The sequence below is a fragment of the Lissotriton helveticus genome, chromosome 2_1 (genome assembly GCF_964261635.1).
Source record: "Lissotriton helveticus chromosome 2_1, aLisHel1.1, whole genome shotgun sequence".
Lineage (NCBI taxonomy): Eukaryota > Metazoa > Chordata > Amphibia > Caudata > Salamandridae > Lissotriton > Lissotriton helveticus.
Genome location: NC_136059.1, coordinates 1,869,963,867 through 1,869,985,389, shown reverse-complemented (window position 1 = coordinate 1,869,985,389; position 21,523 = coordinate 1,869,963,867). Strand labels below are relative to the sequence as shown.

Genomic DNA, 21,523 nt, shown 5'->3' with positions numbered 1-21,523 from the left:
ACTCTTTAAAAGACATTTTCACTGTTGTGAAGGCATCCACACTTCTTGTCTTCTCCCAACACACCCCTGCCGTTGGCCTCTGCTCTGAGCTTTCTAACTCTTTGCATGACAAAGTCAAACTTATATAAAACTTTGAACCTCAGTCCTCCCAGGACTCTCATCAGCTGAGCCTACAGTAGCCCTGCCAGCCTTCCTGGTCCAATTTATCACTACTCCAGGTCAAAGATGTATCCAGAAACATGCTATCAGTTGAGTCACACTCAAATAACAACTCCTGTCAACACCATTTTTTTTCTAGGATGTGAACTCATAGGAAATACCCTTACCACCCTTTTCAATTCGTCTCTCTCTCTCTCCTCAGATTTCCACCACATGGAATGGAAATATGCCATGGTCTAGCCCCTACTTAAGAAACCCTCACCCTACGCCAAAGTTGTGGCAAACTCTAGACCCTTCTCTCTCCTCTCCTAACTGGCCAAACCACTTGAAAAAGTGGCCAATAAGCCAATCAACCATTATTTCGAGGTCCACAACCTTCTTGATGCCTCTCAATCAGGCCTTAGAACCCATAACAGTACAGAAAAAGCTCTGATTGCAACCAAAGATGACACCTGTCATCCCTGCTAGGAGAGCCTCTATTGCTTGGTCCTCCAGGACGTGCCTGAGGCATTTGACACAATATCCTAGGCAATCCTCTTGACGCACTGCCACAACATGGGCATCTGTGTCTCAGCCTTCCTCTGGTTCTAGGCTCTCCACCGCACTTAGTCATTTTTTCTCCCCCCCTTTTCATTCAGCCCTGTCAACATCCTCTGTGGGGTCCAACAGGGTCCTGTTATTCCCTCAGCCCCACCTTCTTCAATATTTACATGGCGCCATTATCAGATCCTTCGATTCACTATATCATAGGTGGATGACACACAGCTGATTCTCTTCCTTTCAGAGTGCACTGCAAATAACCATGCCAACTGTTGCTGGGATTCTGCACATATACAGAACTATGCCTCAGTGAATAGGTGGTGGACCAACCTACCACATTAGTACCCAAAATCCCAAACCGACTAGCTATAGTGTCTCATTCGTTCTCCATCTACAGCGAAGCCACCAATGATTAGACAACCCAGAACACGTCACTCTATCTTGGGAATCGCGGGAGCCAGACACTCTTTCGCTCACTCACTCATACTGGTCCATAATGCGAGTAATCAGAGACGCTGTAAAGTTTAAAATGTTTATTTCAACTAACGCGCTCTATGGTGCAGCACGCGAGCCAATATTAGCAGCAAAATGCATAAACACAATAAAGTCAGCATTGTTACAATACCATAGAATACAAACGGGGATATCATGTTATAAAAAGCAGTGGAAAAGGGCTGAACGACCTAACCACCCTCTCCGTGGTAAGAGATAGTTTATTATAAAAAAAGAAGACCTCTAGGCTTTGTCAGCAGACCCCCATACCTCAAGGCCTAGCTTCCATGTTCACATCGCAGGACAAGCACAACTCTTCTATCCGAAAAGGTGTCTCTCCAAGACTATCTAAACATGTTGCGCTTTCAATATTAAAGTTCCCGATAGGAGTGCCGCTGAGTGTAGCATGTTATGTCTAGATGCCAGGGACTGACCAGAACAGAATAACAAGGGGCATTGTTGTTTAATCTTGAACATCGCGTGTAGACTAAACCTCAGAGCACAGCAAAGAACGTGCAAGGTAGACAGTTCTCATATGAAAGGGGCACAAACAGAGTCTTGCGAAATATATGCTTGCAGTGTCGTGCGCAAAAGCATCCTCATGGCAGCTAAGATCATGCTAACCTAGCAAATGTCAGCAATGGACATATAAGCCCTACCAAGCAACATTTCCTTTTGTATGTCAACGATGGTGAGTGGATGAACAACAACTGCATCCGACTCAACAGCGATAAAACAGAGCTAGTCTTATTCGTACAGGACACACCCATTCGGTCTAATGCATGGTGGCCGATGGATCTCTGTCCCCTTCACTTCCCTCTCAGTTGATGCAATGCACAAAGAATCTGGGCATCATCTTGGACAGCCAGTGCACATTGGTCTACCAGATGACAGTAGTGTCGGCCTGCTGCCTCAGCATCCTTAAGATGCTCTGAAAATATTAAAGTGGCTGCTACTGAATTCCCAAAAAACTGTCACCCAAGCCCTCATCACTAGCAGATTAAACTACAGAAACACCTTATAAGCAGGCATCCAAGACCACCTCCTCAAGAAGCTACAGTGGCCCAGAATGTGGATAATTTGAGTCTTTCTCACCAAGCCTGAGCCTCAAACTACCTGCAAACCCTTCATTAGCTTTCCGTTCACAAGTAGTCAACCTTTAAACCCCTCTAAAACACTTACAGAGCTCTTCACATGCCAAGTCCCCCTACCTCAGCACAAAAATCTACTTTCACACAACTTCCCTCCACCTCTCTCTTGTTAGTCCACATTCTAAGTATATACCATTCCAGATCTGGGAGTTGCTTCTTTTCCCTTCTTGTCCCCACAGCCCCTAACAAATTTCCATTAACCATCTGCTCCACCTGCTCCCTGCTGGACTTTAGCGAATAGCTAAAAACTTGACAATTTTAATCTTATGTTCCCTACAACTAGGCCTCCCAGCCAGCCTTGCTTTATTCGCACCTGGAACACCCTTGGTGTGAAATGTGCCCATTACAAACATAAATAACATAACATAATATCTCTGTAAATGCACAGCTCTATATCTAATCAAATGCATAACTACATTCACACTAGAACTCAATACCTACAAATCCAGATATGTGCAATCTCACTACAACACTACAGCAGCACAATTATAACATCACAAAGGTATCTACAACAAAGCCACAACCACATAACTTCACATCTGAAACATCAGCTCATAAAAAAATCTACACCTACATCTTAAATGGCATCTCATTTACAATGCAGAGTGCAATCTCATCAATAACATGACAATTTTAAAGCTGCACATAATCAGCAACACTGCCTCTCAGTATCTGTACATTACCCGCAACATTACAACATTACAATTCTACAAGTATATCACTAAAACATTACAGCATTACAGTTACAGCACTGGAACAAAGAACAACAGTGTCAAAACAAGTAGAGCAACACAACCACATTACCACACTATGTACAAACTTCACTACAAAACTACAGTGCTGTCTGTATAATGCCAACACTGCAAGGGCAACCAAAACACTATCATACAGCAACAATACTACAAGCGCGGCTACAAAAAATGAAATACTGCAAGACTCCAAAACTATACACCAATATATCACTATAACAGTGGCACACGAGGAGACTGCAAGGCTAAACACCACACAGCACAAAAAATAATTGCACTGCAATTACAGCCCTACACTTACAACTGCAACACTTAAATTACACCAAAACAATACTACATTAATAAAAATGACAACACTGCAACTTCAGCACCAAAGTTACCATGCTACATCAAGAAGTGCATTTTGATTTCCACTTCTAGTTATTCCGGGTGGAAATTGTTCTACTGTGCCAGACATAAGCACATCACACTAAAGTATAATTCTACAGAAATTCCAAACGTATTGAATTTGTGAAAGCTATTTAGCTCCGCACTTGTTTTTCTCAAATGTGTGGGTCTGACAAAAAAAAACTTGCCTGATACAGTAGTGCCCACTATCATGTCCATCAATGACTAACAGTGAGCAACTTCACTTGTCTAAGAATTTCAGTGCTGTGTGAGCTCTTAAGAATGCATGGTTAATGTTAACAAAATAGCTTACTACGTGAAATAAAATGTTAAGTGAAAGATCACCTCAGTCATGAATATCAAGAGATATCAAAGAGGGATGAATCTTCTTTACAAGCAGCATTCCATATGCAAACAAATCTACTGTCAGGTATAATTAAACAAAGATTTGTCTAGTTTGAACACTTTAAATGTACCAATTTTGCACCCAAATATATAACATTTAAAGAATTAACTGGTAGGAAGGATGCACCTGAAACCTATAGTACAACATAGCTACTGTGGCCTATATAAAATTATAACAGATATTTACCCCACTAGACATAGGTGGTATTTAACATTCTTCTAGTTTTTAATACCACTTATACCTCCACTCCCTCTTTATCCTCAGTAGTGTCAACATGGAAAACCGAAAAATTCCCATGAGTTAAGACAAGTCTCCATGCTATGTGTACATGCTGTCTTCACCTACTCGACACCTGCTTCATGCCCACTGAATTCCACTAAACTCACACATGAATCCTATCCTCTTTTCCTCTAATTATCCCCACCAATATTTCGACCCTTATCTAGGGATCACTTCCGTATCAAAGAGACCAATAAAGCAACTTCTTCCACACATCCATCCACAAAGTCCTTCAAACTTATAAGACTTACATTTTCATCCTAATCTATTGGTACCTGGATTTCATCTGTCAAAAACACTTTTTCCTTCCAACCCATTGTGTGCTGCCCACGTTCACTGATTAGGCATGTTTAAAAACGTAACTGCGTTGTACATTACGGCCCCCTTCTACCTCTCGCAATATAAATACCTTCCACAATTGAGGACCTGAATGAACATACATGCATATTAACTGCAAAGAGCATGCTGCGCTAAACTGCTCACTGCCCTCAAATAACCTTTCCCCTTCACTCAACACTACAATTTCTCCTACTTTCAGACACATATTTTAGCAATACATTTGCGTATATACGCACCTACGCAAGTATGCATACATCCCCTGCTCTACATACATACACATGTATACACCAAAGATATCTCCTAGAAAGTAGAGGAGTCTGCTTGCCCTACTGAGCGCTATTTTCTCAACAAAGGCACGAATCAATTAAATTAAATCTTTCTCTCCTCCCGCCTCAACCCTGACCCTCATTTCTCTGACCAACTCCTACCATCACATGTATAATCTTATTCCCCATTAGCAATCTGAGGATATACATCTTTATTGCTTCAAAAAATCTAGTGTTGCCCATAACCATCTTCTTAGCATCTTCAGAGTCTGACCAATTCATCCTCTTACACTCTGGCAAGACCCAGATTAATGGCCCAGTGCTCAAATTAGACTTAGAACAAACCTGCTCAATTTTAGGAAATCTCTCAAGACATGGTTATTCACACTTGCTTACAAATGATCTGCCTCGGAATCGCGGTTCACTGGCCTTTTTGGCGCCAAGAAACCAACCGGTGAACGAGCGCTCTACAAATGATTGCTAACAATTACAATAACTTCCAGGTGTGCTACAGCTCCCTTCTTGGCCCCTTCACTGCTCTTTCTACCACCTCATAAAGTCCTTACATCAGAGATGCAGCCATTTAAATATTCCAAGACTCATCTCCTAGAATCCTCAATAGGAATTCAACATTTTGGGCACACTGCCTACTAGTTCCTTGTTCTAATATTTAAATCTGTTCATGGCTTCCCTCTTTATAATGGATAGGCTATTTGCAATTATAGCCCATGATGCCTTTTTCAGTAAGAAAGCTAGCATGCCACCTTCACCATGAAAGTTTCCTGCAACATCTTAAGAGCATCCTCTTCTTTTTTCTAAGAAATGCTTTAACCAAAAGAATCAATAAAATTGTCCCTTTATACAACATTTTTAATACCATTGTGATTATTTACTAAGGTTTTGACGGGTGTTCAGATTGTACAAAGAGTTGCTATGATTTACTTAACATTATAAAAGCAGGCACAGCACAAAATTGTCAGCTCCACTAAAATGCCTGCGCCACAATTAGTAAATATATGCCAAAGAGTCTTGTTGTATCTATAAATCTCAGTTGGTTGACCTCACATTCATATTGTAAATTAAGAATATCTATCTAATATTTTATTTACATTTGATGTAACTGCTGCTGTCCTCTTGAAATATCCTACTCAAAAATGCCTCTCCCAAATGTTCAATTCCTATTATTGTGCAGCACCCTGAACCAAGCCTTAATGTAACTTCTGTAGGTCTTTTGTTTTCAACAAGCTTAGCAATAAAATAATACATTTACAATTTATCATGCAACATTAAAGTTGAGTTGAATTTACTTATGCACTTAAGTTTGTATATTGAAAGAACTGATTGTATGTGTTAAAAACAATTGGTACAACAACTCATTATAACATACACGCTGAGTTGCATGACAATCCTCTGGATATATAATTATTCTTTGTCAGTGACATGTACTTTTTCTTCTCCTTTTCTATTTCATAGTTATAGACAACAGGCCCAGAAGCTTTCCGAAATTCACAAAGATCAGCCTGGCCATCCTACGAGTCGTACCATCTATTGGATCAACTATATACTCCGCCACAATGGTGCAGAACACCTACGTGCTGCTATTTCTGACATTTCCTTCTACCAATACTTCTTACTAGACATTGCTATGATTTTTGTCATTGGTACATTCTTTGTATGCTTTGTTTTATCCAGGATAGTAAAATACTTCCACAAGAAGAGCAGAAATATGTGGTCTGTAACAGACCCGAGCAACCTTAATGGACATTGCCACAATGGGATAGCGAATGGCAAGCACAAACGAAACGGCCATATTAAACATGAGAAAAAGGTGAAATGAGCCAACATACAATAACAGTACGGGACCAGATTAGATAATTAATTTAATTGTGTTGCTCAACTATTTAATGTAATATCCCAGTTAACAATTCTTAACACTCCCCTAACCTTTAATTCTAAGATGAAATACCTAAAAAAAACTACTGAAACTGTTCTAAAAACTACAAAGTTGACATGCTTTTGAAATGTGCTTCTTTTACCGAAAAGAAATGTTATTTTTCAAGAAGCTTTATTCCTTTAAAATCATTAGAGAACACCTCAAGTGTCTGCATCGTGAATGTTTCAATTGGACCTATTATGTCGCTCAGAAGGATCACAGTTTGTAAATTATTTTATATACATCTATGCGTATTTTAGTAAAGAGACGTAAAAAAACATCCAGGTGCTGTAAAAAATCTAAAAACAAGTTTCAATGTACAAGTTTTTTGGTACATTGGACAAAAAGAAATATGCCTCAAAAGGATATTCCACAAACATATAGGTTTGTTGAAACAGAGCACTGAAGAAAACATTTTCTACTTTAAGAAACAACACTTTTTCATAACTAATAAAAGCTTTTCTATTGTTTGCTGCTGATATTTTTAAACAGCAAACGCAAAGACACATTTGTAATATTTACTTCTTCCATGTAGATAGGCAACACCATTAGACACAATTTGTGAAACTTTCAAATCACTGAGGGACATGCCAGTCAATCTATGCACAAGTTTGAAAATGACAGGACAACTAAAAGTTGCCGGGTTCTTACAGCCCTATTTAATATTTAAGATGCCTTGCCGTCTTGGAGCCGAAGTTTAACAAACTCTTTCTCAGTGTGAGAATGGTACTGTAGAATCAAGATGGCAATAGGTTTTATGGAAATAGAATGGTACCAATGCTGCAATCCAACAATTACGTTTTTATTGTGATATTTCCTGCATTTGTTTCGGCCATTTACCTACTTAACATAGCGGCCAACATTTAATTCTTTAAATGTGGCTCTTTTCTAGGCGTTGTATGTAGTAGCACAGTATGTGGTTAGATGATCCCCAAATCATAGTAGGCAGAATGACTGAGAAGAATGATTTTGCAGATTAAGGGATGGAGCTCATAAATGTCCAGAATGTCATGCTCTTTCAGTTTAACTAGATAAACTACTTGGCATCAACACCATACCTGGCTGCCGAACACGTTTGGCAACAATATTGTTCTTACTTTTCTAATCCTGTTTACTTGGAATTTGCTCTACACATGTTGGGCGTGTAAAAGCAACTTTATTTTTGTTGAGTTCAAAAAATTCCCACACCTCACTGATAAGGTTACACCAATTTGTGACTCAAGTGATTTTTTACGTAGTAAAACTAAGATTAAGTGTTGTGTACAGTATGCAGCAAAATAATATGCGTAAATGTAGTGACTCAACATTTCATTACCTTCCCACCAGGAGCTTTGGTTCACTTGCAGTAGGCAATAATATTAGGTCTATAAGGTAGCAAATCTGAAGTAGTACTGTGTCCTCAATACTTGAAGAATATCTCCATAGGCCTATTTATGTCAAATACAAATATTTTACCACATTACTCATTTGCATAGGCAAGTGAAGGAACCTTGGCAATGAACGGTGGGATTGTGAACAGCCTCAGAGTGTATGAAGCTGTTTAGGTTTAATTGAGCAGGAGAAATCGGGTGGTGGACGCACTGATTGCATGATTATGTAAGATTTATTCTACACTATGATGAATAACGAGGTATACAACTTGCAGTCAGTGGAGTAATATTGTAATTGGAAATATTCTAACTGACCTGGATGGTTTTTTTTGTCAGTGCTGGCTGTATAAATGTATGTGTGAGTGTGTGTGTGTGTTATGTGAACACACACAAATATACATATACATCTCTGTACAAATGTTATTAAAAATACTAAAGCAAACGCACAACATAGTGTCTTAGTCCTGTGGTTTCTTCACAGTGATTTTGTCCATACGCCAGGCTTGCCTTTATGTACAAACTCATTTACCTATCCATATAAAGCACATAAATGAGGCACTTACATTTCTGTTAAGTATTTGAGGCATTATTTGATATTGTTATGAACATGGTTAAGAGAAGCCCACTGGGGATGACATGAATGCATCTCCATCTTCTCCAGTTGTTGCAATATGTTGAAACCTTCGATGTAATTACTGTGAATTGCATTATCTGCACATAATGTAGTAGTAAACACATGTAAATAACTCTAGTGCATTTAAATTAAGACATGTAATGTTGCTTTGGCCCAGTGCAGTTTGATGTCAGCCTTCAAAAAGAGACACACAAAATTCTCACGAAGACATTATTTATTAATATGTAGAGGCAGCTCAAGTTCCAGGGCACGAGACAGAAACAACTCTTACCCAGATGACTTCTTATTGAAATGTTTGCTATACAGTTTCAGGCCGGGCGCATGACTCTTGCATTATTCATGGTTTAATCAGGAAGGCAGAACTGGGGGTGAGTGGACACTCATATTGCATCAAATGTTTGGACCTTTAATTTGCTCGCCGGCATGGATTCATGTGGGAAATTTTGAACTGAGGACTACATTTAGAAGATCTATTTACATCACATTTACTATATCCCATGGCTAATAAACAAACAGTTATATTTTCACACATTTGCCGACCGGGTGTATGCACAACTATGTGTTTATCTCAGTTGAAGATAAGTACTTAAAGAAAATCCACCACCAAGCTGGTAAGAACTATTTAGTTACCCAATCATCATGTATCTAAGGGAATGATTAAAGGAGAATTGGGAAAGATTGTCAATGTGACAATATATAAATGTCTGTACGATTAGGTGTTCCATCTTTCAGCACATCGTGGTCCAGTGGTTAATCTGAAATAAGGAGGTAACATATTGTAAGTAAGTGTACTTACTTAAGAGAAACCATCAGAAAATAATACATTTGCAATCATCTCTGTGAATTGGCTGCAGGATATCCTATGCTACTTTTAAGATCAGTGAAGTACATCTGAAATTTATAATTATAAGCTAATTTGCATATTTCAATCTACCTTCTGCCTAAGATCTTTCAGTACCCAGACTTTTTAATGTTCAATGTGTCAATTCTAAAATTAAACTTTCTGAACGCAAAGCAGTTTCCCAGCTAGGTGTGTTCAACATTGAATACTTACATTTCTGCCATAATTGTGGCTTAAATACATTGGGCCCGATTCACAGAACTAACTTAAGACAAAAACGTAAACTTACTACCATTTTAGTATTCACAGAAGGCACTTACTCATTGAGTAAGTGCCTTCTGTGAATACCAAAAGGAGTAAGTGCCTTCTGTGAACACAAAAAGGTAGTACGTTTAGGATTTTGTCTTAAGTTAGTTCTGTGAATCAGTTCCATTATATTGATGTAGCAGAATATTTAAAAAAATGAAGATTCGAAAATTTTCTCTTAAAAGCAATTAGTCATTCTGTCACTGTATAAGAGTTCTTATTTGACTGAAATAGAAGTTACTTGTAAATAGCAGTAATTATGAAAGACTAAGTGGGAGATTTAAAAACCTGTTGCGCAGGTTTAGCGTCACAAAAGTAACGCTAACTAGCATAGATTGTTTTTATTTTGCTATTTTCTTTCCAGCACAAAACAAGTTTTGTGCTGGAAAGCACCCTCAAAGTAGCGAAAAGCACTGCTTTGTGTTACTTTGGGCCAAGGGGCACCCATGCCTTTTGATGCAAAACTGTATTTACATAGATTTGTAAACATGGTTTTTGAGCCAAAAGTTAACGTCCCTTCAAAGGAGGTGATAACAGGAGAAATGCTTTCATTTCTCCGTGCTTTTCCGAATTTTCATGCATGTTGCACTGCGCGGCATGTATGCAAAGTGGGAGAAGCTTTGCATCGTGCATTGCATAGTATTTTATACAGGAAGGGTACCCTTACTGTACATAACCTATGCTACACTCATGCACACACCCTAGCGCTACGCCGCTAAGGTGTATGCATGGCACACAGCCGCTAAAATCAGCTATAGTGCAAGGGAAAGGGGAGGAGAACCATATCTCTGAAGATATGGCGCTGTCCTGCAACGCAGCCCAGCCTCACGGAGGGCTGCATTGCATTGCATGACTTTTTTTAAATTCTCCCCCAATATGTATTGGTAAACATTCCAACATAGTCACAATTGTAAGATAGTTAATATGCATATCCTTTGTTAAGACTGGAGTCTAGTTACCCACTCAAGTGTACCTGAGAGTTCGAAGGTGTTCAGCAGCTCAAGGTAAGAATACATCTGGTTGTTATCTCCATCAAAAATCTGCAGAGCATCCTCCTCTGGAGCATCTTCACCAAGGACCTTCACCAGTTCTGCGTAGGTTAAATGTCCACTTGCATCTTTGTCAGCACCGTAGAAAAAGACCTGAAAGTCTAATGGGATTGGAATGTTATATGCATTTTTTTGATTTATTTTATTTATGTTTTTATTTAGAACTTTCGTACAGTACATCAGAGTTCAAAGATAGCGAGCAAAGACAACAGAGATATTTCTCAATAAGCCGAAAAACATAGTTATCGTTGTTTGCAACACATCGCACACTTCTTACTTCAGAGAGTTACAATACAGGAGCAAATGTATAACATATAGGATAATGCGAGACTGAAGGTCCTTCCCAGTCATCCGTTACAGCCAAGCTGATTCCAACATGACACACAAGAGTTGTACAGTTATGGAGCCCTGGAAGCAGACCTGAGAGACTATTTTAACTGACGTTTCCCGACCAGTCGACTCCATTAATGTTAATTCAAAACAGGGGGGACACTATTGCCTTCTTCATTTTCTTTGGCAGCCCTATAAATTATATATAGCTCCCAGAAGTTCTTGGGGCGATTGTGTGGTGGGAGGGGTTCACTATAATTTTCCGTCTGCATGGAGCAGTATACCATGACTCTCGACCAACTGTCATGGTAGGGGTCGGGCCAAGAGACCAGCATATAGCCACCCTACGCCTCGCCATGAGCAACCCCATGTCTATTAAACGTCTGACTGATTTAGGTAAATGTTTAGAGTATCCCAGCAGCGCTAGTGCAGGATCTGGAGGGAGTTGCACTTTTACGATTTGCCCCAAAGTCTTGAATATTGCAGCCCAGAAATGAGCAATCCCCGGGCACAACCATGCCAAATGATAGAAATCAGCCGAAGTGGCACCACACCTTTCGCAGTCAGCAGTCTCCCTCAGTCCATACCTATGTAATCTTTCAGGGGTGTAGTATATTCTATTCAGAAATGTAAAGTGAATTCATCTGTACCTGCCATTTAATGGTATGAGTTTCGTACTTTCACAACAGTACCTCCACATTCCATCATCAATATCCCTCCCCAAGTCTGCCAGACAATCTTTAGTATGATGGTTGGCCCGGTATTCCTGTGCCGATTTGTATAACCTGGCATCCACCCGGGCAGTTCTCTTTTTATCATGGCAGTGAGTGGAGCAACATCGGGTGGCTCCGCAAAATCATTCCCAAGTATTTCCCTTAGCGAGTGCCTCATTCTATGAAAATTGAATCTGTGTAGTAATGTAGCATGCTGGCCCTGTTTAATCACATCTTCCCACTTCTTAGCCACACACTCCCCAAACAAATCCCCAATCTTAGTAATATTGATATCACTCAGTGCCCGAAGTTACCCCTCTGTCTGTGCATGCTGAAAGCCAACGACACCACTCCAGAGGAGACAGCGGAGAGTATAATATGACTCCAGCCTGCAACTTAGGAAGGTAGTGTCTAGCGTGCATGGTCAAATCAATTGAATCAAGTGTCCCAGTTCTACGATTCGGGGGTTTAAATAAGAGAGCCGGCATAGGAAGCAGCGCTGCAACAACTTTTTCAATCTGGAGGTGAGGTGCATCTGCAGGCCATGTATCCAAAAATGAGTGTGTAAGCATTGTGCAACCCTATAGTACAAATTCAGTTCTTGCGACCAAAGGCCAGCCATCCAGTAAGGCAACGTTAGGATGTCCCATAGTATCCTGGCATGTTTGCCAGCCCAGGCCAGCCAGAGCAGGAGCGGTGTGAGAGTGCAGAAAAAAGAACATGGGAGAACCATCGGGATGTTAGCAAACGGAACCAAAAACCAAGGTAGTACCACCATCTTCATAATGGCGAGCCTACCCAATAGCGAGAGTGGCAGTTTGAGCCAGTGCTCCACATCATCCTCCAGCTTACTGACTGCAATGCCATAGTTTTCACGGAACACTACTTCTAAATCTGTGTGTACTTTGACGCCAAGGTATCTTACCGGGTCTGTGGCCAACTGCAAAGGGAACTACGGGGTAAACAGCACTGTGGCGGTAGTGAGTGGGAATATGATTGATTTGGACCTGTTGACCTTGAGACCAGCCAATGCACCAAACTGAACCACCTCCCAAAGGACAGGAGACCGATTTGTTCTGGGTCCCATATGTAAATCAGCGTATCATCTGCGTATGTTGATATCACTAATTCATCCCCCAGGAAGCGGAAACCTCTGTATCTGTGGTTTTCCCTCATTGTGCAGACCAGCGGTTCTGCAGTCAGCGCATAAAGGAGTGAGGAGAGCGGGCATCCCTGCCTCATCCCCCTAGATATATGTATGGTATCTGTGACCATGTCTCCTATTTTTATTCTGGCAACCGGATTTTTGTACAATACTCCCAGCATTTGCAGAAATATCCCCCCAGGCCTATGCGCGTTAAGTCATGCCCCCTGTAGGCCCATTCAACTGAGTTGATTGCCTTGTCCATATCCAGGAACACAGCCACTGCCTGCACTTCTGGTTTGATATGTTGGATTGCCCTGAATACTGTTCGGAAATTGTATGTCAAGTTCATACAAGGAACGAAGCAGGCCTGTTCCGGTGCAACCAGCAATGGAACAAGTGGGGTGAGGCGATTTGCCAATACATTAGCATACAGTTTTGTATCGACATTCAACAGCGAGATGGGGCGATACGATGCACACTCTGAGGGCGGTTTATCTAGTTTTAAAATGGCAATTATCAGAGCCTCCCTCATAGATGGAGGTAGTTGCCCACTTTCGTAGATCTCTTCAAACAGGGTGTGAAGATGTGGTACGAGTAAATCCTTAAACTCTTTATAAAAGGACACCGTTAGCCCATCGGCGCCTGCGGTGCTACCAGCTTGCATTCCAGACAATGCAGCCAATATTTCTTCTTTTTCTAACGGGCGCATGAGATATTCCATGTGAGTGTTCGTCAGCCACAGGAGTGTAATATGAGTGTAATATGCTCTAAAATCTTTGCATCCATATCTCCAGTTCTAGAGGCATACAATGCTGAATAGTATTGTCGAAATCTGTCTGCTATGTTTAGCGGGGCTGTAATGGGTTCCATGTTATATGCAGTTGGCATTGCTATTTACTTGCATCCTAAGACTCATAATTGATCAGCTTATAAAATTCCTGACGTGGAATTCAGAAAACAGATCAGCTCATTTCTTGCTGTGCACCTTCTTTCGCAAATTAGCAGGCACACTTATTCAATTAGGGACTCATGAATACTGCCTAGATATCTACTAAGACTGGCCTGCTGTTGCTGTCATCCTCTGAGCTAGTGCTCAAACAAGGTTGCCCTGCATAATGCCCAGCTTACTACAATGATGCAGAGGTGAGTGTATGCTGTCAAGCATAAGATTTGCACTGGAAGCCTAGCCTTCTGGTACAAATTCTTATGCCTGGAGAAACACAGAAGGATTGCAGGCTGTCTATGTGTGCTGTGCACTACAGCACATCATGTAACGCATCTTTATCTGAGGATGGAACACATTTCCCCCAAGTCTATGCCTGCTTCAAGCTTCTGATGCAAGGCCCAATCTAGCTAATTTAGTAGATTAGGCTTAGCACCAAAACCCAGGTATGGGTGGATTGATGTGCCCCAGGAAGACCCTCTTGACACAAAGCAGTGTAAAGCAGTTTTTGAAATGAGAAAAGAGCTCCTTTCAAGTACAAAATACCTTTCGACCTGCATAAGATAGTAAATACCATTTTGCTTCACTTTGTTTTGCTTTGTGCCAACAGAAAACCTTAGTTAACCTTGGCCTACGGGGTAACCTTACCTGACTACAAACTTAGCTCCTAGTCTTAGTCTAGATCACCAACAACCTAGGAAAATATCACTAAAGTTAACTTTTGTTGAGTGATGTGGGGAGGTCTGGCCTTTAGCTGATTATGCACATGTGGGCCTGGAAGTGAGCCGTTGTGCTGGAGGTGAAGTGTTGTATTGTACCTAAAACCAGGCCTTATTGTGCGCTAGCATGAATGAACTAATTCCTTTGTGTGTGTGACATGCTTAGGGCCTAGAAAGTCAGCCAACTTAACTGGTTGAATGGTAATGCGTGCTTGATAGCCATATTTGATTCAGCACTGCACTTTGTCATTAGTCATGTTAACAAAACAGAGAAACTGGAAACATTCTCCTCTGACAGCTGTAGAGCTGAATTTAGTGATTACAGTTGCAAAGCCTTCTTGTCTTATACAGATCTGACTTGGTAGGAAATAGTTACATTTGTTTGCCTTACATGCCTTTCTGCTAAAGGGACATTGCCTGTGCTCCAAAGCAGCAATATAAAAGTTGTACAGAAGAGCGTCCTCTATTCTCCAGTTGGAATCACTGGAGACAAAGGGATAAAAATCTGATAGAATCAGGAAGTGGCAACACACACAGGATGAAGGGACATGCTGAGGGACCAATTTCTGACTGCAAGTCCAGCTGCAGCATATGGTATGCAGGGATTCTGACATGATTTGGCATAGCAAAGCCTAGTTATGGATCTATATAATCTGTAAAATTCTTAAGCAAATTATTAGGTGTGTTATAGACTAATAGACTAGGTATGTTTGATGAAATATATATTTGGGGCTTTTTTAGGATTTGTCCTAATTTTAGTTATGACTGCTGAAACATTTATTAGTATTACTATTCAGCTACATGTGATTTGTAGATAAATTATGCATAATAAATAACCAAACATTGTAAAATACCAACTATTGTGTGTTAACTGGGAATCAGCGTGTGGCTCCACCTATAATGCCCCCCGGCAGATAAGAGATCCTCTAACAGGCTTTGTTTGACTCCTAACACTCCTATCTAATAAAGCATAACTCATGAGAGAGAGGGGTGACCGACAAATGCTTGCTCTCCTTTTCTCCAAAAAGGGTACAACACATATTATTTCTTTTGGAGGCTTAGGAGAGCTATGGCCAACATACACTAAGTTTCATTCAGTGGATATAGTGGATAGTTTTGGGCAGTTGGAAGTACTTCATACAGATGTAAGTCTGGAAAGCATGCTATGGGTTTTCTCCGCCCTCTCCCTTTCTAACTAAAACTCCACCTTCCTTGGCCAGCTACTATTAGTCAAAGTGAGGAAAAGATGCATACTCCTGTGCAGGTTTCTGAACAAAATGCGTGTGTCCGTTTACCTCCCTTACTTCCACTGCTTCTCATGCCTCTACCACTAAAGCAAGCAGAGTCTCTGCATTTTCCGGCCCTGAGAAGGAACAATAGAAGATGGAAGCTAGTCTTTGCTTTTAAACCACGTTCTATGTCCACATAAAGCACCAAAACCTGTTTTCCCATCAAGGAATTTAGTCAACCTGTCTTTCCTATATGTGCTTATTTATTTATTAATAGTCTCCAGTAGCTCCTCTGTTCTGAGGTGTCATCAAACAGTTCAAAATAATTTAGCAGTTGACAGCAACACAAATCCTAATACGAATTAGAACATTGGAATGGTGGGAGCTCCATTGAAAACAAAGAAGTGCTCCAGGCTTATAATGGCTGATATAAGCTTGGAGCTCCAACATTCCAATGTTTCTAAAGGCTTCAGGGAGCCTGAGGGGATTCCAATTCCCTCACGCTCCCATAATGCTTTGTTCTTTTTTGTTAGAACAATCTGCCCTGTAGTGGCAGAATGTTCTAATAGCCTTATAGCCCTTCGTAGCTGGGCTATACCAGCTAATAAAGTTCCTCTCCCTTGTTAAAGGCCTTGCCTTCGGCTCGGGCCTTTAACGCTGGAGAGGGCCTTTAATAGCCGGTATAGCCCTCTACGGCGGGCTATGAGGCTATATTACAGTACATTTATAAGTTTAATGTGTTTTGGGTAATAATAAGGCACACTGTGCTCATGGTATTGAATGTAATGGGTATTGAAGATGAATACATTCTTTGAGCTTGAAAATGTGTTATTTGAGGGGGGGGCATCTCATGGAAGGTAGCAGGACTGGGAATTCGCACTGTCTGTGGAGATGGACAGGTAAATGTTGGGGTTTCACAGCAGGACATGTGATTGATGATGGCAACCAAGATTGTAATCCGGGCCCGTGCAAAGTAATATGGCGAAGAAAGGGTTGGTTTGAACCATTTGGATGCTCCATCTACAAGACTGACAGTAGTTAGATGAGCTCGCATGTAAGGAATCCAGTTGGTATCGCCTTCCCAGTTACTGTCCATCATGAGTTTCTGGGCCCAGAATAGCAGTTATCATGAGGGACAAAGAATTACCAGGTCCACTACCCCAAGTGATTCCAGGAGTGGGCGGTGCAGCACGGTGGGATGGGGGGGGGGGGGTGGGAGGTCGCTTTGTTGACAGACGACGATGAGTTAAAAAACATTAAATAAAAGAAAACCACTTACCTTAAACTCACTGCATCGCTGACTCCGCGATGCGGCGAGCGCAAGGTTAGTGGTTTCCTTTTTTTAATGTTATTTTAATTTGTTGTCTTTCGACTCCCACCCCACCCTGCCCCTCTGCCCCGCCACTCTTACCTGTACTGGCTGCTTCTTTGTGATACCCTGATTCAGAGTCTTTTCCGTGCATGTTTCCCACATGCTTTCAGCAACTAGAAAAATGGCACAGAAAACCATTTGATTGTACCAGTGCACCCAGTTAAACTCAAAAGTGAGTGTGGGGATTTCACCTTTGGCGATACCACTCTGCATGATTTGGAATTGGGTCCTGTAAGAAGCAACTAGTAGATGGGTTTGCTGTACATGTTGCACCACCATGCCTGATGTATGTGGGTGGTTGGGCAAAATATTGAGAATAAAAAATCGAGTGGCCAAATATTATCTCCAAAATATTGAGGACCGAATTAATGTGAAAGTAAGTTTCTATGTGTAATCAAAGTTTTACTACATCGTACTTCACATATAAGTACATTAACAATGACTATATTTCAAGGAAGGCAGATGTGGAGTTAAGAATAGTAAATCTATACTTACTTATTTGCCCTTTCTTTCTCAATATTTTCATCTTGATATTTTGTGCACTTAATATTTTTGACATTGATATTCTGTTAGCGAACCATATGGGCACAGGTGGCAATATTTCATTTTTCCACTTTGAGTGTGAATGTTACGTCGTTTATTTTCCTATTGGGGTGGCTTTGCTGACAGGTAGTGGCATACAGTTTTTTTGTACAGTGGAACAGGTGAACAACATTTTATTTATTTGATAGCTGCATGCAGCAACATCTTATTTTCTTAGTGTTTTCATTGTTCTCTACTTTGAGGAGCAATCGTTATTTTTTATTACTCGATTACATAGCTGCAACTGTGTGCTTGTGGTTGGCATTTGTTCTCAAATGACCAGGTTTATATTTTCATTGTGAAAGCTTCTAACCTGCTGGAATTAGAAGACATTTTATTTAGGCTAGAAATTAAAATGCAAAATCTAAATTGATGGCCTCTGTATGCAGTTTGATTGTAATGCTCTTTTTGCAGTATGATGCACAGACTATTTATTGACTTGACAAAACCCCTTTCACCCTTCTGCATGTCCTTCCTTCCAGCCCCACTTCCCCTGAGTGTGCTCTGTTGACTTCCTCCTTTATCTCTTTCCCTCCCTAAACATGCAATCTACATTTGGCCCTTTTTTACCATGTGATGCACGTGAAATTCTACCCAACTTTTGAGTGTCCTCATCAGTACATGTCAGCATCCCTGAGGAGCTGATGCTCACTCAATACATACTAATCAGGCTAGATCCTCCACACACCTCAAGCTACCCTCACCCACTGGCGTGGTTATGTCCCCATCCATCACTTCTTGTTAGCTCTACCCATCAAGTGGATGTTAGTAGCATGCGAACTGCATATACTTCCTTGGACCAATTTCAGGAAAACACACCATTGAAAACTAGAGTGTTCAACGACCTGCATACATAGGAATTCCAAGAACATTCAGACACATTTGCTAGTTTTTTGCCCTCCATTCCCAGTAACTATACTAAGGGATCACGATGGGTGTTTTGGGTGGGGAAGGGGTGATAGAGCTTACAGGTCCATTTTGTAGCTTCACATCCACACTGTAATTTTAAACAAAAAAACTGTAGATGCTCATGTAAAGAATGCTAGAAATGTATACCAACACATATTAGTTAGTAACACTATTTTGCACACTAGTTTGCAATAATACTGGAAATTATGACTTAGAAGAGTTCTGTGGCTCTGTGGCCCTGCTAAATGAGGTCATGTGGTGTTTGCCTGTGCATCCATCTGAGGCCCAGGCTTTTGTGATTTCAGCTTATATTCAAAGAAGTTGCTTTTGTGGGAAGGCAGCTATGGCAGCTGTACTCCTGCATGCACTGTACAGCAAGGCTGATTAGATGAGGGCCCTCATGTGTATCCTTATGGCTGGGAAGATGTTCTGGGGTGTTGGAGTTGCCCCCTCAGCCTCGGCCTAAAGGCAGAGCATTTTACCCTAGTATCCTTTGTCCTACAGCGTTCCAGCTAAAAGAAAACTGCATTCAAATGATGCTGCACATTTCACTGACTGGGACTGACATACTATGCAAGGAATTTGCAGACTCGGCCGTCTACTGCACTTCGTGGTGGGTGCACGGGGCCACTGATGTACCCGCTTCATTTGTTAACAGCGTGAGCGGAAAGTATAAATGAATAAGCAGCACCCATTAAAGAAGATAAAGAAACAAACAGGAGCTAGAATACCATAGGTAGATTTTTGCCTTTTATCTGTTGATTTTAACATTTCCAAAGCTCTCATTTAAATAAAAATACAAATGCATAATGAATACAGCTATGTGTCACTACACTGAGATTCAACGTATGTCTCCAACGTTATGAAAATATTTAAAGTAGCCTGTGGCTGCCATCTATGGAGATACAAGTTATCTTTGGATATGCAAACAGGGTGGATATGAGGTCAATTCTCTGTCAGTTGGAAGCAGACTAGGAACCAGCCAACGCATAATCTGTAAACCATTCTGTAGTACGGAAACATTTTAAGATACAGCCTGGTTCGCAATATTCAGTTGTTTAACAGTCAGAAGTGCAAAGTACATAAAAGTATAGGTTTTCTAAAATATGTGAGGGACTCAGAAGCCCATGATAACAATTTCTTGGGAAAAAGTAATGACTACTCTCCAAAAGTATTCATGAAATCATGGGAAGCAGGCAGAACTCCTTTGCATTTCCTAGCCTCTCCTGGAACCTGGCTGCTGTCTGCCTGACTAGGAACCTAAATCTGCCAACAGCCATAATTTGTCGTCGGCTATGCCATTCTTTCGCAAATACTATTTCACACTAACATTTTGACCAGTCTTCTTTTATTATTAGATTGTTAGGCCAAATGCAACAGTAAGAAATATCTCAGGACTTCAGGCCCCATTCCAGTGCCTTCCAGGAACAGGACCTTACCCACACCCTAACTTTGTACTTTTTATTTTATTATGAATATCGTAGATTTTCAAACTTTGTCCTGCCAAAAGCTCTTCTCCCAAGGTAAAGCTGTTGAGTTTCCTTCTTCACTTGCTCCTCCCAAACATTATAATATTACATTTAGTCTTACTCATATGATATGGTTTAACAGTCACCATTTGGGGGTCTAAGTGTTTTTAGTGTATGCAGTAGAATTATTGAATCATCTGCATAGACATGTTCCTATTCTTGGGATACCCGAAGAGGCCTTCAGTACTTCAGAAATTTTGTCTATGCAGTATGAAAATAAAGTGGGAAACAAAAAGCAGTTTTTCTCCATTTGAAGTCTTGAAATGTGCCCTTCTAATTTAATTTCACCTGGGTCGAAGTATTAGTATACAGGGCACGAATAATTTACAGGAAAAGTTCATATATTCCCAACCTCTTTAACTCACCCACACCCCTTGGTCTTGCTTTGTCGACCTGGAAGAAGGTTGGAGAGAAATTTAAACAAGCATTGGCATAGCCAATAGGTCTCGCTTTTGGGACCTTATAAGAATTTAGTTATGCAGCACAATATCCTTAGTGCAACAACATTAACTGTTGCATGGTTAAACACGTATAAGGTCCCAAAGGCGAGACCTATTGGCTATGCCAATGCTTGTTGTGCATGAAAATAGTGCTAGGTGAGTGTGTGTACGAAACAGCAAAAGTTCTGCAACTTAAAGAATGCATCCATCCTCTGTGCAGCATGCTGATACCAGTGCGTTTCGCACCAATAAAAGTAGGCAAGTGAAAAGGCATTAAAAAAGGCAAATCACAGCCAATATTCCCTACATCCTTTATGCAGTGCCGTATTCCTACAGATCACCATCATTCTGAAGTTGCTAGAACGTTGCAATATTAAAGGGTCAATGTGCAAAACATCGAGTGTTACCTCCGGGTACTTGTTTGAAAACCAGAATGGTGGCGGGGGGCTCCATTCAAGCGTATGCACTCGGAAGGCAGTCTGTGAAATGTTACTATTTCACAAGCAATGTTACACTGCAAGGGATTAAACTGATGGCAAAACAGCAACTGCCTCCTTTAGCAATCGATACCTTGAAACTTCTCACAAGGGAGGGGTAAAGGGTAACTGGGAAGAGGTGGTTACACATTCATATGCCAGAGGACGCTGCTCAAACCCGTCCTGCCCAGGATTTCCAAACAAAGGCTACAATTACGAAGCTTTGGGGGCTT

General features: G+C 40.8%; 2 protein-coding genes across 3 annotated transcripts in view; one reads left to right on the top strand and one right to left on the bottom strand.

The window, feature by feature from the left end:
- UGT8 (UDP glycosyltransferase 8) overlaps positions 1-8,517 on the top strand; it is a 306,771-nt gene extending 298,254 nt beyond the window's left edge. For both annotated transcript variants that reach the window (XM_078676775.1, XM_078676774.1), the window contains exon 6: positions 6,242-8,517. In XM_078676775.1, the coding sequence (XP_078532901.1) occupies positions 6,242-6,605 (364 nt within the window). In that variant the 3' untranslated portion in view covers positions 6,606-8,517. The remainder of the gene's footprint in view (positions 1-6,241) is intronic.
- A 384-nt stretch (positions 8,518-8,901) lies between these two features.
- LOC144818908 (uncharacterized) overlaps positions 8,902-21,523 on the bottom strand; it is a 322,331-nt gene continuing 309,709 nt past the window's right edge. Inside the window, exons 9-10 of the mRNA XM_078676776.1 lie at positions 10,826-11,002; positions 8,902-9,460 (exon numbers count right to left, since the gene is read on the bottom strand). Coding sequence (XP_078532902.1) covers positions 9,456-9,460; positions 10,826-11,002 — 182 coding nt within the window. The 3' untranslated portion in view covers positions 8,902-9,455. The remainder of the gene's footprint in view (positions 9,461-10,825; positions 11,003-21,523) is intronic.